At 40.4% G+C, this 19240-nt stretch overlaps 1 protein-coding gene across 2 annotated transcripts in view; it reads right to left on the minus strand.

Annotated features, from left to right (window-relative positions):
• GLRA2 (glycine receptor alpha 2) overlaps positions 1 to 18440 on the minus strand; it is a gene marked incomplete at both ends in the record, with an annotated part of 128422 nt that extends 109982 nt beyond the window's left edge. For both annotated transcript variants that reach the window (XM_084270246.1, XM_084270247.1), the window contains 2 exons: positions 16082 to 16215; positions 18373 to 18440. In XM_084270246.1, the coding sequence (XP_084126372.1) occupies positions 16082 to 16215; positions 18373 to 18440 (202 nt within the window). The remainder of the gene's footprint in view (positions 1 to 16081; positions 16216 to 18372) is intronic.
• Positions 18441 to 19240: the final 800 nt, after the last annotated feature.

A 19240-nucleotide genomic window follows, 5' to 3' on the forward strand; every position in this document is an offset into this window, starting at 1 on the left:
AGATCCACCAGAAAGTAGACATATAGTATTGTAATAAACAGCTAAGACATCGCTTTCTGTTCCCTGCAGCTCCCCCCACCTCCCTTATCCCAGGAGGGGCTGTTGATGCTGCTGTCATTTGATGTAATTCTCCAATACTCTGCCTTCTTGAAAAGCCCTGACATTATAATGTGTCATACACCTCGCATTACTTCAGGGGACTCAGCACATACAGACAGTCCTCAGCATTCATCTGCTCACCTTACCCACAAGAAGCCTGAATATACTGAATACTCCCCTGCGTTTCCTGTGGCATATTGCCTCATAGCTCCTGTACCAAAGGTGGCTGTGACCTTGCCACCATCTGTCTAGAAAGTGAACCTTTTCCTTGTCAGCTGCCAGAGAGGGAGAATCCATCCCAACGTGTCAGGGAGACCCCGTGTTGAGTGATGAATGCTGAAAGATGTGTGCTGAGCCACGTCCAGCTCCTAACTGCAGCTTTTACTGAATATTCTCCAGTACTGACAACACATAACACCAGAGCTTCTTTCATTTGGTAGGTTCTTGAGAAGATTTACTTCTACTCTTGCCTGGAGATCATCCTAACAACAATTAATAGTACCTGGATTCCCCCATCTATCCCAACTCTGCCAACCTGGCAGCCTTTTTCTTTTCACATTAATTTCAGCCATATAACTAAAATGTCCTTAGTGAGATGTTATAATCGTAAAGGAGATTTAAAATGATACCTGTGCACCTGCCAATTTGCTTTGATATGTGTATTTATTAGGGAATTTTGTACAGCAAATTAAAAACCAGTGCACACACAGAGAACTGTGGGCAAAGAAGAGATGTGGAAGCAAAACATCAAAGAAAACAAGGCACAACCACCTTGGGGAATGACAGTAAAAAATATTGGCAAGGTATTTACAGATCTGCAAAGAATCTTGTATCTTTCCCTATACATAGTATTTTTTGGTTTATCTTCTGAGTTGGGCCCACGTGCTGATGGAAAGAGTTTTTTCCCACCATCCCAGATGGTTTATTTTGTTCTGCGTAGAGGGGAGAAAGGTGAATCGAACTGCCCTTCTCACGACAGAGAGCAGGATAAGCACTGGGATGGACTGTTAGAAAAAACTAAAATCAATCCTGCCTGAGTGTGAGGACAGAGCAGGGATCCATGAAAAGGACCTCAGGGCAAGGTGAGGAGGCAGTGATCCAACCAGGGGCTGCACATCCCTTTCTCTTTGGAGCAAGGTTTTCATATCTGAGCTCGAACAAGGCAGGGAATCAAAATGTGGATGGGGGCAGGACAGAGATCCATATGTTGACCTGAGCACTGATAACTCAGATCCCAGGACAGCAGAGAAGGGTAGCAGAGCTTATTGGAGATGGTTTATTAATTGCCATTTCTGGAGGCAGCTGGGGTTGGAGCAACAATTTATCCTAAACCAAACCAAACCAAACCATCTACTGCAGTCCTCACAAGACCTGAAACAGATCTAACGGCTATGGAGGGCTCTGCTTGTGCAGCTGCAGTACTACAAGTGCATTACCACTTCAATAGATTGCCAATGCATCTCTTCATGGCCCTGCAGGCATATCCCCGTAAATCAGACAGCAAGGCTGAACTGCTGCTGGGACACCTCAGCTGGCCATGGTCATTAGGCAGGAACAAGTTGTTTACCATCCTAGCTTCCTCCCTGCTCAGGGAGGGTAAAGCAGGGTAAAGACCAGAGAAGTGCTATCAAGGTCCTCTGAACCACAGGGATCCTACAGCTACTCCAGAAGCAATGCAGGTTGCACACTTGTTTTCAAGGATCTGTGTAAAGCATAGTCCAACCCTTGATCAGAAAATTCCCATGATTTAACAAGCTTGCTTAATCTTCTTGTAAGAAAGCAGGAGGTAGATCACGGTCTTTATTGCAAGAATCTAGGCAAGCCTTCTCTCTTCCCCTATCATTCTGCTTTTGGGTAAAACCAATGTTTTCCTCCACTTAAACATCATCATCTCATCATAGTGTTAACAGCAAGGGAAATGTATCACTCACAGGAGGCAAAATTAATAACACCAAGACACTATAATTACCCTAAGGCTTACAAATGAAGTTGACATTTCTTGTTGGGGAGTGATGCCTTTAATTTATGAGGTTGTCTTTCTATGGGATTTCAGTGGAGTGCATCACCCTGACTCCCTAAGAATAATCTTGCCCAATAAACAGGGAATTCTTTTTTCTTTAGAAATATTCAACACAATCCAATGTACCACAGAAATTATTACGCTTATGTCACTTCTATTATTCATTGATATTCTACATACTAAACAAACAAAAAGAGCTAAACACAAAAAAACCCAAAACAAACCCCACAAGGGCAGAGATCTCAGGAAAAAATGAAATACAGTAATTGTATGGTATTTTGCACTGATGCAATTTGCTGGAAAAATCAAATAAAGACAAAATTATTGTTCTGCTTCATCAAGCTAAAACCAACAACCTCTGAAAGTTCATCTGTCATATATAATAACTTAGGTTGCTGAGAATGCTGCTGGTGGGAATGTGGCAACAGTTTTGTGTGCTTACAGTTGCGGCTGAGACTCCGAATCATAGTGTCTCATATCAATATATGTTTATAATCTACTGACAAAGACTAAGAGCCACAAAGGCACTGGAAGAGCCAGAGAAAGACCTGCAGAGATATTTAAGTGTCTAAATCTTTTTTGGGACTCTAATTCCCCCTGATATCACTGAGCCCAAAGAACAGATGCAAGCAACACCCCTTATGGCAATGGTACTATTTGCAGACCGAGGATGTGACGTGCCCTACCCGAAGTAGGCGAGAGAAAGAGGTGGCACTGAATGAAATCAGCAGAAAAGTATTACAGAGGAAAGTAAAATTTTTCCCTGGTTCCAGCTGCCTATTTCCAGAAGCACTCATGCAGGCACACACACAATTATCTACAAGCAAAAAGGCATCAAGAGTACTCTTCTCTTACATCCAGATTTAAGCTGCGTCCCTTCACCTGGTTAACTCAAGAAAACATCTGAGCAAAAATCCAGACTTAGGACATGACCTGGATATAAAAAGGACATGTCACATTCCAAAATTGAAAGCTTTTCCTAAGCAGCATGTCACCGAGGAGTCACAAGACAAATACTCCAGTGAATGTCAGATCCAGGTGATTACAGAATGAGTCACAGAAAGAAAAAGTCCCTGGAGTAAGTACAGCTAAAGCCATCTATATATATACATCGACATAGTCTGAGGTCAAACAGTGAGCAATCAATTTCTGAAGTGGTATGCGAGTTTTCAGCTGTGGGACTACTGCTGAACGTAACAGGAGTCATGCCGGTTAAATCCTATCAAGGTTTCACGGAAGGAGAATCCCTGCTAAAATGGACTTTTGTGTGCCTTAAAGCGCTTGTGAAAATTGTTGGATCGGCATGCTTCACATTCAGTGAATGCCTTTGTCCACAGACCCAGCTCTGGAAGAGGGAGGTAAGTCTCACACTACAAAACCTCTTCAGTTCTGCTTTTGGCATTACAGGATAGTCCATATGACATGTTCATTCTTCCCTGCCTTTCTGCTGAGGCTGATAACAGAAACATATATTACTGTCAGCTCTGGGGTGCAGTGGGATATATCCACATGGGTTATCTAATAGACACTGAACAAGAACAATTTTCAGGCACTATTTTACTTCACAAACCAGGAGCACAGATATGAAAAGCCCTTTAAAACAATTGACATGTTCCTGATTTACCCAACTAACCCAAGCTGGTCTACAAAGAAAATATAGCCGCAGCAGTCACAACAGATTGTATAAACACACTGGAGCTGACTTTCACATAGGTAGTTTGAGGGCTGCTACGGATGTAGTCATGGCAGGCTGGAATTCACTAGAGGCCATCGACCCCAGGCATTAAAGCTTGCGCTGAGCTCCATATCATCTCTGTGTGGCGCAGAGCACCTCTGAGCAAATTACTTGAAAGCTAACTCAGGTATTTCTACACAAGCCTCAGTCACACTTGTGTCTGAGTGTATTCAGTCCCAGAGCTAAAGCCTTCCATGTGCAAATGAGTCCATGGAAATAAATCTAAGAAACAGTGAAGCAGAAATCTTACATCCAGAAACTTCCCATTGGAACTACAAGCCTACAGTGCAAAGTTACTTAGTACTTATGTCAACTTTGAAAATATTCAAATAAATGCTTTAATTCTTCATATGCCCATCAAACTACTTTTTTTTTCTCTGAGCTCTCCACACTTCTTTCAAATCTTTCCATTCTAAGTCATGACAGGCATGCAAGGCATCTCTTTCTGAAGTGTTCCTTCCTCCAATGCAATAGAGCAATGGGTAGTATTTGGGGAAATTAGATTGTTTGCTTTTCTTATGACATGAAAAGATCCAGGCACCTACATATTTCCTTATCACAAAACAGTGCTCCTTGATGTGAGCAAATGGAAAGGCAGAGGCTCTTGGCCCCACTGGGAGTGGGTACCAGAGATGCTCCTCACACCTGATTCTGAGAAACTGCTCAGTTGTTTTGCATTAATGAAGACAGAGCTCTTCACTGTTGATTGGCATGTGAACTGCATAATGTGTGCAGAGGCCTGGGACACTCCTGAATGTGATTATAAAAAAGATGGTATTACATCTCTAGTCATGAAATCTGCACGCCAGCATAGGGTCAATCAAACTCTTCCTGGGTAATCTTATTTTTAATAATGTTTTACAAAATCAGCATTAGCCAACTCATCTAAGAGACTGCATGGAACCACAAGATAAAAAATGTTCACTGAGAAGGCAGGAAGGAAGATCTACAAATAATAATAATAATAATCTTGAAACGTTGTCAACCAGTCTAGGCTTCTATTTTCAGTCAGAACAAACTGCTTCATTCTGCTCAGCATACTCACCTCAAAACATTTGTTTTTTTTTAAAAAAATTGTACTTTGTTCTTTTCTCTCCAAATATTTCTTACTTTGTTCTTTCTCTGTGATTCTGATCTTGTGCTGCAGAAATTAATGGAAGCTCAGTTATATGTGTCAATAGGTACAGTCTCAAATATAGGGCTTGGTCAATACCTCTCTCTGTGTCCACAGAGGGGTCTCAGAATCGATTTTAATTCCTTTCTTTTTTTGCTCCTCTGAGCTCAGGCATTCGCTTTATTTCACAATTCTGACAGCTTTTCCTTTAATGTCTCCATAATGTTCCTTGCTTTACTGTCAGAAGGCATATGCAGGACTTGAAGAAAAAGAGCGTTTTGGGTGGCTAACATTACAGAGCAGACATTGATTTATGGCTGCTAGGGAATTGTACACCAAATGATACATGGGACACAGGTGAACAATGGGATTTAGACAAATGGGATGGCTCGAGCATAGGGGAAAATGACAACAGAAATGGTTGAGAGCTGGTATAGATGGCAGTCTGCCACTGGCCAGAGACACAGTGACCCATATACTCACCACATCTAGCATTAATAAAATAAAATCTTCCTTTTACTTGCAAACCTCTCCCATTTTTTACCTTCTTATAGTACAACTCATTTCCATACAATCTTCCCAGAATATTATTATGAAATTAATTCCTCCCTCCTGTCTCTCAGTGTCAATGCTCCCATCAGCTGATCTGTGGCATGTTTAGCTCAACCTCTCATTCCTCCCTTTCACACATCCCCTCTCCCTTTGGGAATCTCCTATGTGGTCTCCCACATGCTGAATACCAGAAATGATCTGTCTTTTACCTGCAAGACACCCTTAAGGCACTCCTTGGATGTCTTTCACCAGCAATTTTTTCAGCCATCAGTTCTTCCTATATATGGCTGGAAGAATGGGACAAGGAAAGAGAATCCAGCCTAGAAAATAAACACCTTATAAACTAGCTGGGTTAGGCTTTTATCAATAGCAAACCAATTCTTTCATGCAAGATTCTCACTGTATTGCTCTGAGGAGCATGACACAGCTTTTACATAGGCTCAGAGCTCTGCTAACATAAAGCGTGTTGCAGGGTCAAGGCATCAGGTCTTTTTCTGATTTCTACCACCAATAGTCATGCTGATTAGAGTCTTCTACCAAGTCATCTGAATGAGATTGTATCCACACTGAGGAGCTTATTGGCCTGAATTGAATCTGTCCCTGATAATTTTTAACTTTGATATGTCAAAGTTCATTTATTTTATTTAAAACAAATAGAGTTAAAATCTGGTTTTATGAGACTGTGTATGATTTACCTCACATTAAACATGCCTCAGAAGTGTGACAAAACCGAAAATCTCAGGGACATGAAGCCAAAAATCTGCAAAATTATTCTCAGGAGTATAGAGCCAAAAGGCTGAAAAATTCAGATGCTTATAGGATGGCTCCTATAACCAGAGAGACCAAAGGCTTTTAACACCTTAGACTGCTCCGTCTGATGGGATATTACTGTCTGGAAAGGAAAAATGCTGGACCCTGAAACTCTTACGTGGAGTGGTCACATATTAGTTTGGCATGAGGCAGCAGTATGCATGGCATGTGCTTACACACAGGCAACAGGCTACACTCACATCTGGCAAAAAGGTTTTTACATATGCTCCTGGTTTGGACCCATTCATCTTTTCAACAACTGCTTTAAACAGCAACATGAGAATGTATAGCAGCATTTTTTTGTTTATTACTTAGGACTAATTCTTTATTAGACATATTAAACAGCACAAGAAGAGTAATCCTGATAAGAGAGTTTTATAACCTAAAACGAAGACATAAAGACAGCACACATTGGGAATGTAGTCATTAGAGGCAGCCTGACATAATGAGTATTGATCTGATAAATTTTAATCCCAGGTTTTTCCTGACTAACTGTCCTGGTTTAAGGAAAGCATTTTAGCTGCTTCTTAGCTATATTTCCCCAAGTACAAATACAAAGGAGATAAACTATAGTTATATTCCCAGGGTGGAAGAAAAATGAGTTTGTTCATGTGATGTGTATCAACTGAGGATCAGTTACTATTCTTCAAGTGAAAGTGACCACAATTCAGCTAGTCACAGATATGCCCAGTTGCTAACATGCAGTCCTGGGCCTTGGAGACACAGAAACACACAGGTACGGGTTGTTAGCTTTTGCAGAAGAGCATCATACTGCTACTGTGCTTCCCTGGACATCCCACTGTTTGCTATAGCCAAAAAAAAATCTCAGCTCCATGGCAGGTAGAAGGAGTTGCAGCGTCCAATGCTTTGGTGCATAACACCCAGGCCCTTGAGGAGGAGCCCTAAGGGCTTTATACAGTCCATGAGCAGAGCACAATGCTTTGGCACTGTGGGGTACCATTTTCAGAGAGCAAATAATTCACAATGAGTTCTTTGGGGTCTTCCTAAAACCCTCCTTCTCAGCAAGGTTGGAGTACCTTATTCAGCATCCACAGCTCAGACCATTCTCTACCAAGTCAACACATAAAACCTTGTTTTGAAAAATCAGTCAAGAAATTCAGTCTTTCCTTCTAAAACACAGTTTTTTAACCAATAACAAAATGTTGAGAGATTTCAGGCAGAAAAAGTCCTTTCAAGGATCTTCTCCTCCTACCTTATGTTGAAGGGATGCAAACTTGCACCTGATAGGCTACAAGGCTATGGGATCCTTGGAAAATGGGATGGGATATCTATCACAGTCTCCTACTCAGAGGAGATGGGATTCATCCTAAGGTACAGCTGTGGTCACTTTAAAAAATATTTAATAGCTGTGGAGAGCTTCTGAACCCAGAAAATTGTGAAGCAAAACACTTGAGATACAACATTTGGAGAAAGAAAGTGTACTCATTCGCATTTGTATCTTAGTGGTCAGGGCAATTATCAGGAAGACTGACAAGTGCTGCCCCTCAAACCTTGTGCTTGCAATGCTTTCTTTAATAGTTACATCAACTGCTCCTAAGGTCTCATGGCTACAACAGTCACTTCTGTGCATCACTTCAAAATGGTCTAAGTAAAGGCTTTCCCCACTCAGACAAGCAGCTACATTGCAAGGTTGAAAAAGCCATCTTCCTCTTGTATTTTCTCCCTAGCGTGGTGAAGTTTGAATTCTTTGCTGCAAAACGGGTCACTCAGAATCACTTATAGTCCTTTGGATCAGATATTAAACCCTTTAAGCTGAGGGCAAACTGGACCAACTGGAGACTGCATTTTAGAGGAAGGTGGGGCACCCACAGACACTATTTTGTGTTTGTGGTTTTGTTTCTTTTTGTTTGTTTTATTTTGTTTGTGTTTCTTTCTTTTAAAGGAATCACAGATCCACCCCAAGATGAATGGCTTTGCTGTGGAATATGAGGGAGGCTCTGAGGCACCTGGTCCCCAGAGGGAGATGGAGCAAATGCCCCATGAGACGGCCTGCATTAGGTTTAGGAGTAAGGTGGGTGCTAAGCAAGGCAGCCTGAGGCAATTCTGGGCACATTCAGGAGCTGAACTGAACCTGAAAACATTTAAAATAAAATAGCAATGCACTGCCAGCTTTACACAGTAGGCAGGTGTGGGATTTCCAGGAGGGCTTGTTTAGGTTTTTGTGGAGTTATATTCCATCTAATTCTTGTTTTAAAAAGCTTGCTTCTTGTATTGGCTCATGGAGCCTTTATGCTTACACTTCCCCAGCTGCTGACATGTAGCTGAGGCATAAGGAGGAATCAATGTGTCTTCATGCCCTTGCAGTACTTGAGGATTGCTGGTAGCTGGCACAGTTCTGATAAGCAACTAGGCTGCTCTAATTTATCCCTTGTAAGTGACTGAATGCTCAGTGAATGGCACTTCTCTCTCATGAACCACACTGCTCAGATCTTGCATGCTTCCCAGAAGCAAAGCCTTAATGTTTCTGTGCATTTTTAATTTTAACCATGGGCTTGGTGATTATGACACTGGTAGATCACTTTTAACGTCAGACATTGTGTAGCCTTCATCTTAGAGCTGTATCAGAGCTTGTACAGCTCTGCAACAGTTCTGGGGGGCTGTTCTCTATAGGCTGTTAAAATCACTCATTTTTACAAAAAGATTGTGAAATGCTTATTTGGAAGCTGAACCATCAAACATACATTTTTCTGATGACTTAATCAGAGATTTGTATTCATATTTCCAGAGGGGGAAAAAAAGATAACGAGTCTGTCTAATAAAACTGCACATCTCTGCTTTATGTATACATTTTCCTGGTTACTATATCACCACATGTAATAGATTTGCAGTTTATAAATGTGTATATTCATAGTAAATTAAGTGTACATGTTTTTATATATTCTACATTATAATTGTGTGTTTTCTAAGACAGCCAAAACATGACAAGACACTTAATGAGTGACCCTAAGGCATTGACTTAACTGTATAGAAAATTTAAATCTAAACATGATTCTGGATTTGATGAAAACTATACAATTAAATTAGAACACAATCAGAACAATAGTCTCTCCTGCTGTAATATCAAAGATCTTTGGCTTTGCTTTGGCATTTATTTTTCATATATTCCCCTAGCAGTTTATGCAGCAACAGACCAATATTCCATTATGACAGCCAAATCCATTGATATCTCTTAATTAAATCACTGATTCTGAATAAAGGCAACACACCAATATGACATGGATCACTGTGGCTAACCTTCTAAATATAAAAGAAGAGGGACAGATCCTCAGCTTGGATGCCATGCATGCAGCACTGGTTGGCTTGTGCTTACACTGCTGCATGCTCACAGCCTTTCTGACTCATTTTGGAGGAAGCTGATGGTAGAAAACTCAGAAAGATATCCAGGGGATGAGCAAACAGTTAAGTGGCATAGATAATCAGGGTGTCTTCTTGAGTTTGTTGTCTGGCCCCATTTCTCTAGAAGCCTAAACATAACCTAGCTAGCCATGTAACTCCCGCAGCTTATACATGTTCTGGGAAAGAATCTGAAAATAAAGGAAGAGGGGAAGTAGGGCAAGTTTCATAGCTTACTCTACCAGCATTTTTAAAAGGAACACAATTAAGGTTTCTACATGATAAACATGCATACCTAGGGCAGGGGCTGAACATCATTTCCTTAGCTACATTTTTGTAGAAAGAAAAATTGAAGAATTGAAGTAAAACAAAGCCAAACAAAGCCAATACACTCTAAGGAGCCTTGCGTGGCATCTAACTGTGCCGTGAGATGTGTGTACACAGATTCATCTGAAAACAGCATGAAGTTGTAGATGTGTTTTAAGGAGAAAATAAACCAGAAGCACATCTCCCTAACAATGTATGCTCACACATCTCTAGCAACCTATATTTAGGGAGAGAAATGGCCTGGACACATCCAAAAACTGGCCAGGTAGCCTCCCACATCCTACAATGAACCTTCAGCCCATGCCCTACAACCTGAATGCACAGATAGCATGCTGTTCCTTACTACCTGCTTTTGTGCCTGAACAGGATTTTAGTCTCTTTTATACACGGCCCTTTGAGTCTTGGAACTGTGTGGAAAACAGCCCTGTGTAGGATACTCACTTCATGGCCAGTAATTGTTAGCTACTGACATCTGGTTTCAGGAAGGTTGCTAGCCACTGGAGAACAATGACTGCAGTCCCACAGCCTACCTAAGGTATGCTTTTCAACTTTTATATGTATCTACAGGTTGTTTTTCCAACACATATGTATTGTAAAGTGTCATGTCTAGTTCAAGGTTGACTTCTGCGGAGAGTTCCTCTTCTGAGCATGTACATAGAAACTGCTTTCATTTTTTAAGACCGACGCTATTAATTTCACCCTTAAATGTCATTCAGTGGTTTTCATTCATGCTTTTTTAAGCATTTCATTACTGGTCAACTCAGGGGCCAAATAAGAATGCAATGGGCTTGAACATATGGGAAAAAATGACCCTTGCTGCCAAGGAGTTAAAGTATTAAAGTGCATAAGCCATTTCCTGTAACAGTTGTCAAGCTAATTTTCAGTAAATTACTTAGTCCATGTGTTTATTATTCAGATATAAACCCACTGACTCGGCATGAAAATGACATTACACCACTGTAATCACAGACTAATCTTTTACAACTATAGTCACCGTACCACCAAACTGCATCCCTCTAACAAGAGTTCTCTGATTTCAGAAACAGCAGTTTCTGAGCAGCTTAATTCATACTGCATTTCACCATCCAGTGATGAGGGTAACATTAATGGATGCTCTCACTGCACACCTCTGTGTAATTCCATAAAAATCAGAATATCATTTAAGAAATTAATGATTGAATGAGGAATAATGTGCTTCATTACAAAAGAAAAATCACTATCATCTTCATTGCAAATATTTTCCATACCAAACACAACACAATTCTGGAGCTTTTGGTGACAAACTCCCCTTCTCTCCACTTGTGCATGACAGACAGTCTAGTACTTAAAAGTTTTGGCATAAAGAACAAAGTAGTGCCTACAGATAAAATAGTTTTCCCTATCTGAAAATTTCTAGTTTATGTTTAGAATTTAAGTGGGTTTAGAGGATGAAGGTGTTAAGACATGGAAATAATTTAGTAACCTCTGAAGGTCAGCCCCTGCTATGAAAATTTAAATTCAAGCTGACCTTCCATTAGCCCCACGTCTCATGTTGTGATTAAAGTGTAGATTGATCCCTTGTATCATGGCATTGCACACAGTGCTCTTGAGGGAGCTGAACATGCCCTAATCTAACAGACCGCCTCACCATCCCTGGTTTCTACCATAGAGAAAGCACATTCTTGGCTAACATTGTAGCACAGGTGCCCTACGCTGCTATTTCTGGGTTTATTGAGGAAAGCAAAGTGAGCAGTGGAGAAATTACAAGACATCAGACTGACATTTTGCTGTTGGTTTTTGCCATTAGAAATCTGACATTAATATTAATTAGGTAGAAAGTACGTCATGCAGGTTTCGCCTTTTATTACTTTATGGAAACTGTGCTCAACTGATGTTCTAATTGAAGAAGAAACATCAAGTCATAGGACCACAAGTGCATGTTTGCTGTCAACAGAAAACTCTCAGGGGCTTCAATTAGTATTAGATTTCAGGCTTCATACTTAAATTTAGAAGTATTCCCCTCTGTGTCCTTACACAAATTATTAGCCAATTCCTATTCAATAAAAGATAAGATTAAGATGAAAAAGTACGTATCAAGTATCTGACAGACAGCGATTAAAGAAAGGCAGTTTTGAGATCTGTTACGGGCACTTCTCTCTGGCTGTTCATCAGGGGAACAGTCCCTGTCAGGGCCTGGTCATTTTGTATCTGATCACTTGATGTGTCAAGAAGAACCAGAAATCTGCTCTTCTGCTTTCACATGATTGTGTAAGTCAGAAAGATCTCTCAGTATACGGTACTTCTATATAAAAAAAAATCAACAAACAAACCACCACAAAAACAAACCAAACAACAAAAAAACTGTTATTGATGTCTAAACACATATATTTTCACCTGTTGCTCTAACACTGCCTTCCTGAATTATCAAATTCACAAGAGCAAGTTAGGGAAAATCAGGAGCTAAGGATGAAATGCTTTATCTGGATAAAACACCTTGTTCCAGTAGGTAGCATTTTCCTCTCTCTTTAGAATGCGTAGCCTTTATTCCTCCAAATTAATCAAATAGCTGCTGTTTTGCAGTAATTCAGACTAGTCATAAAAGAGTATTTATGACTATAATCAGTGTGTATTGGGTCTGTCTGGGACAGAGTTACTTTTCTCCACAGCAGCCCTCACAGCCCTGAGCTGCGTATCGGTAGCCAGCAGGGTGTTGGTAACACACCAGTGCTGTGGAAGCTGCTGAGCAGCGCTGGCAGACAACACGGCTGTCTGCCCAACATCCCCCCCCCTCACCGGTAGCCTGGGGGTGGGCAAGGTCTTGGAAGGGGCCACAGCCAGGACAGCTGGCCCAAACTGGCCAAAGGGATATTCTATACCATATGATATCTGTTTAGCAATAAAACCTAAGGGAAAGGAGGAGGAAAGAGGGGGAATTTCACATTAATTACATTTTTCTTCTGGTGTAATTGCTACGTGTACTGAAGGTCTGCTTCCTGGGAAGTGGAAGACATCACCTGCTGATAGGAAGTAGAGAATTATCCTATTGTTTTCCTTTGCTTCCACATGTGATCTTTGCTTTTGCTTTAATAAAGTGACTTTATCCACAATGGTTTTTTTCCCTTCCTCCCTCAATCTTGCTGAGGGAAGCGATAGTGCAGCTTGGTGGGCACCTGGCATCCAGCCAAGGTTAAACTACCACACAGTGATCTAAGATATTTGGGTTCTGCTCAGTTGCATTTCCATAAAATCAGATTTTTCTGACAATTTCAAATGCTTACAGTGGACTCAAATCAAGCAATGTAACTGGTCTAAAGCAGAAAAACCTATACAAATGTATGAGTAGTGGCACAGCTATCTCGATCTTTTGTGAAGCACAGGAAACAAATATTAACCCCAGACTATGTGCAAAGCCAGACAGTGGATCCCTAGCCTAGTTCATTGTTCCTGCAGACTTTTTTTTATGCTTAAAGGTTCTTGCCTTAGAATACAAAAAGTGTTATAAATTAGGTAGTCATTCAATGTTCCATCCATCCATCTATCCATCCATCCATCCATTTACATAATTTAGAATATTAGTATTGTACAAAAACCTGTATCTCCCAAAAGATCTCAAACAGGTTAATGAATGCCAGAAACTGAAACAATTTGTATTACTGTCACAATAAGGACTCGGTATAAAAAATACCTTTATAATACTTTACTCCATAGAAGAAAAAAATTATTTTACCTTTTGCAGCTGTACTTCTTACTCTTTAAAAGGAAAATAATATGCAACACAGAGCAGTATTCTCAATTTTTTAAAAAGAGCTATCAAGACTTGGACAACTTGATTGTGGGCGTGTGGTTTGGTGAGAAACTGCATTGTGTATCACCAGTTTTGTATACTTTGCTATAAAGCCAAACTAATGAAGGACGAGTGCCGTGGTGATAGGACTAGAACTGGTCTCAGCAACCGGCGCCCAGCCAGGGTTAAACCACCACAGTCCTATAGACTAATAAAAATGTTTATCAAATGGCAAGGTTTTGACTGGTGATGTGAAGTTCCAAACTGCGCAACTTAACTTTCTAGTTCTGAATTCTGAGATACATAACACCCTTCAAGAGAACATAGGGAAGAGCAAGGAAACATTTCAGACCCCTCACCAGAAGGCTGATAGCTCTGGGAGAGCTCAGAGATGTGAAATAATAAAAAAAACATGCTGAAGATCTTTTATCAGTTCAAATTGCTGCAAAGTACTGTCCTGCTCTCATTTAATGACTTAACAGAAAAATCAAGCCCAAGAAATGACAGATTCTTCACCATTAAGGGCTCATGGGTTTCATCAGGCAGCAGCTTCACTTTGGGAACATGAACAAACCACAGGACTTTGAAGAGAGCGGTGTCTGTGAAACAGCTCGACGTGTGCCATCCAACACCGTGCACACCGCAACTGTTCTACCCACTCAAACATCACGGGAGAAAAGGCAAGAATCTCCTCCTGCCTCTTCATAAAATGATTTTAGACATGTAATGGGGAGGAATAAAGATCTGCCTTTATGTGGTCTTACATAAACTGAGCGCTACTCTTCCTGGTTGTGTCTGAGCTACAGAAGACAAACCAGAAATCATCTTTTAGCGTCCAGCCCATACAAGTAAGTTCTTAAGGATCACTACCTTGCTCGGTTTAGGCAATTTCTGCCTTCATTTGCATTCTCTAAAACTTCAGTGACACCTATGTGCAAAATGAATGTGAGATCCTAATGCAATATTACTTACTGCAAGCTAACGTGGACTCCAGGAACAAAAAAACCACTTTGAGAACTAGTTTGAAATTAAAATTTGAGATTTCCCTGACTAGAGATTTTTTTTAACTTTTCAGCTTTCAAACCTTCGGATCTGAAGGCTGTACTGGGTTCCTGCTCACTCAGCTATAGGAAGTAGTCAAAAAAACCTTGTTCCAGATTTAGTAATTTGTGCATGTGGAGTGGAGAGAAGAAACTGATCTTTAATCTAAATTTAATTAAATGCTTTCCTCATTGATATGTCAGCTTCTTCTTTCTTAGGAGTTCATTCACCGCCTAAGAAATGATTGTTTTTTCTAGTCATTACCAACTTTCATAGTACCTCTAACAAGGCTTGATACAGAAAACGTGTTTTGGTCACCAGAGCCAACAAATATGAGTGCAAATGTACATTAGCCTTAGATTTATTAAGGAAGGATATTTTTTTTTTCCAGTTTTCAAAATAACCCCCCATTTTGAGCTTTAAATTAGCACAGGAAGACACTTTTGGTGGAATTACAGGGCTCTCTGGAAGCTCTAACTCTCTCCGAACTCTCATAATTTGAAGCCACAAGACATACAGTGCTCACTTCCATGGGGATTTGCAGGATAACTGCAAGGAAAACATGCTGTGAATAGTTACGACTGCAAAAAAAAAGGCCTCCAGTCCACAGCCACCTTTGTATTGGAGTAATGGTGATGATTCTCCTCAACTCAGTTCAAATTTTGGAAGAAAAGGGGGAAGTCATGGAAGGCACAAATGGAATATGCTTTTTATTTAATTTTATAGGGATCCTGAGAAATTGATTCTTATAATTCAGTCAACACTCACTGGATAAAATCTTCTGTGTATGTATTTAGAGCACTTTCTCCCTACTTTGGGGATGAAGGTTTGACTTTCTCCAAGTTGAACAAAAGCTTAGACCTTTTATTCAAACACAGCTATAAAGAAAACAACAGTTCAGCATGGAAGTGTTAAAGATGATGTCTTCATGAGTTAAAATTTCAGGTACAAGTAATTACAATTGCTTCTAGCGTAGAACCTGGAATCCTGTTTACTACATGGAATTAATAAGGTCTTCAGAAGCAATCTCTGAGAGCTAAACATCATTATGTGAAAAGAGAGTTTTGTTTTCAAGCTCTGGACCCTTATTACCTATACTGCTTTCCTAGTCCTCCCCATGGATCAACTGATCTCCATTACACTATCACACTGGAAAATTGAAGTTATTGAAAAAAGGAATTAGAACTCAGAGGTAAAACCCTCAAATCTATAAGTTATATATAAAAAAATCTAGTCAAATATTTAATCAGACTTTTAAAAACTTACCTTTAAAATTTGGTCTGATTCTAGCATCATAGCCCGATGTCCTTCCCATCAATTTGTCCAAAAAATCTGAAGGAGACAGGGTCTGTGAGGGGGATTTTCCAGATCTTGAATCATGTTCTTTACAGAAAGTCGTCCTAAATAAATTATTAGCCACCATTAGCTAATATTTAGCTTGTATCATATTCAAGTCATGGATAAACTATAGCACTAAATAAAATTTTCTCAATTCAGTGAATGTAGCAATGTATGTTTTTATAGAACAATATAGTCAATTTTTCATCTGAAAACTTTATTCTAGAAATAAAATTGCACTTAAGGTAGCATGCATGGACACAATTTGCTATTCAGGGAAAAAAAAACCCTCTCATCTTTAAGCAGAAATTAATTACAGCTTAAAGACTTTAGAATATTCAATTTACTCTTCATCTTAATGTATAAAGCAATCTTACAAGGGACTTTGATATCCTATTTCAGATTACTGCTTTCATTACATGTATGCTGTAAAAACTGTATGTTAACATTGGTTTAAGGTGGTCTTAAACTTCCAAACAATAGCTGGCAACCCTCATCAAGCAATACTGAAAAAACTGGTTCTGTTAATGTTGGAAAGGGTACAGATGCAAAAACAGTGTTCTTTACAGATGCTACTCAAAAAAGATTTAAATCATGCTAGGAAATGTCTGGGTCCTTCCCCAGCATTGCAAAAAGTGCTCCAGAGTCAGTCACATCTGATCTTAAGGTTTTCTTTACTGATGAACAGTGAGTAATAAAATTTATTGGTATTATCACCATCTGGTATTTATACGCAAGCTCTTGGAACACATCTGTTTTCAGGATTTAAGAGCAAACTTCTGGTACCACATCATGCCTGCAACACGGTGCGTACGTAGCATATTACATATTGCAAGCACACTACATATTGCAGAGAAAGATAATTTAGGAGTTTCCCTACGTTTTTCCCTAGGGAGAAAGAAACTACAATGAAATGGTCATATCGAGTTGGCAGAGCCACAGATATCATCATAAACAGCATTATCTTTATTCCTAAATAACCAGTTTTATTGTATCTGTGTTTCAGTATAAACTCTGAGATATATCAAGAGTAATTCTGTGACTGTGTCTTCTTCACCACTTTCTGCTTAAATATTTGCCCAAAGGCAACCACTCAGTTTCAGGAGTGTTCCTTGAGGGGTTTTTTGAGCATCTATACACAAGTATAAGCAAACCAGATATACACGTGAGCATCTGAAATGAGAAGCAAATGTCAAATCCTTCATCCCTTTATAAAAGCATCAGCACTGTTAAAAGGCAAGGTGATAGTAAGTCCTCTGTAATTCCCCGCGTTTTTTCAGGTTCCATTTACAGGGGGCGGTTGCTTTTTGCTTTTGTCAATGACATGGCACCATTACAAAATATCTTAATTTTTAAATACACAATAGATTGTATTCCCAACTTAAAGACCAAAAACATTCATTTAAGATAAGAAAAACTGGAAAATGAATTTGGGACATTTCATTCATTCTGTTTTCATTCAAAGCCCACTAGTTACGAGTTGCGTTGTGATCCCAGACACATGAATGCAAACACGATTTCACTCTGTCGCTGTATATACACCTCATTCCTCACATAAAAATACTTTGTACGTCTACATGCAGATACACAGCAGCGTGTAGTATGACAATGAATCACAGATAAAAATGGTGTTTTGGTTAATGAGACCGACCTGTTTGCTTTGCACTGCAAAAAGTCAACAGCTGAAGCAAAAGCCCATGAAACATTGAGAAAACAGTAATTTAGAAACAACAATCACATGTACTGATACTTTAAGTGAGCATAATACTGGTCTGATCCAGGGTTTTCACACAATCAGAAGGCTGGTTCTCTAATTTCAAATAACTACATCCCTGACAAAACTGTCTCAGTCATTTGCAAAGCCTGAAGAGGAGGGAACCAAAGCAACTTCCTAAACAACCTCCGGTGGGAGCAAAGAATTTGCATCTCGGAAGAAAAGCTGGAGAAAACGTCTTTAGGTATATCGGTACTCAATGAAAAGGCATGTCTTTGCATCAGAGAAATGGAAAATAGACCACCCAAACTTGAGATTTATATTTTTTTTGTGTGTTTGTTACCAAGCAACGAGTCTCCAAATGTGAAGAGGGGTAGCCTGCACAGAATGAACATGAAACACTCAGATATAGCAAACAAACTAGGTTAATGTGACGTAGTACCTTTATAGTTATGATTTCCACAAGGTTTTGACAAATATCACCACATAGAGTCGTATCACCTACCTGAAGTGATTTGTCTCTAAGAAAAATGCAAACAAGGTTGTCAAAATTTTCACTAGCTGCCGGTTCATTCCTCCTGCTTTCTGTGATGATTTGGAAAATATCCCAGAAATTATGCCAGAGAGAGATGCAGGGAAAAAGTAAGCTGGTGCTGCCTAGATTCCTGAATTCGGCAGTAACTTAATTTTCTTGACAGTCAGGAAGAGGAGGTCTGGATCTCTACAAACTGGGGGTAAAAAAGAAGTGCCAGTCCTTGGAATCATGGTCAGGTCAAGCCTAGGCTCATCTCCAGCAGCCAGCACAAAAGAGACAAAGCATCAGACCTGGCCGTTCTCCCGCCTCGCTTTTGGTGATGGAAGGAGATGGAAAAAAAAAAAAGAAAAATAAAGGAAAAAAAAAGAAATAAAGAAAAAGAAAGGAAGGAAAAAAAGGAAAAGAAAAGGAGAGGAAGCCCAACTACGGGAGGAGCGCCACGCAGAAGGGAACAGTGCTGAGAGCGGTTCTGTTGCCGGTATGTTTTATTCCCCTTTCGCTTTGAAAATTAGTATTTATGAACGGTGGTGGGGCTACTGGGTCGGTCTGCTTCTCCCCTCTTTGGGCAGGGAGGCGTCGGCGCTGCCGGAGAGGGAGGGGTGAGGAAAGGGAGGGAGGAAGGGAGGGAGGGATGAAGGAGGGAGCGGGGCTGGGGCGGGCGGGGGCTGCGGGGAACCCCGGCGCCTGTGCTGGAATGAGGCAGGCGGGAGCGCACCGCGCTAGAAATTCAGCGCTCGGACAGCTCCGCGCCCGCAGCTGCGCATGCGCCTGGCGGCGGAGGGCGGGAGGGGGGGGGGGAGCGCGGGGGCGCGCTCGCAGTGTCCGCCTGCGCGGGCAC

The sequence above is a fragment of the Gallinula chloropus genome (assembly GCF_964237585.1).
Source record: "Gallinula chloropus genome assembly, chromosome: 1".
In the NCBI taxonomy this organism is placed as follows: Eukaryota; Metazoa; Chordata; class Aves; order Gruiformes; family Rallidae; genus Gallinula; species Gallinula chloropus.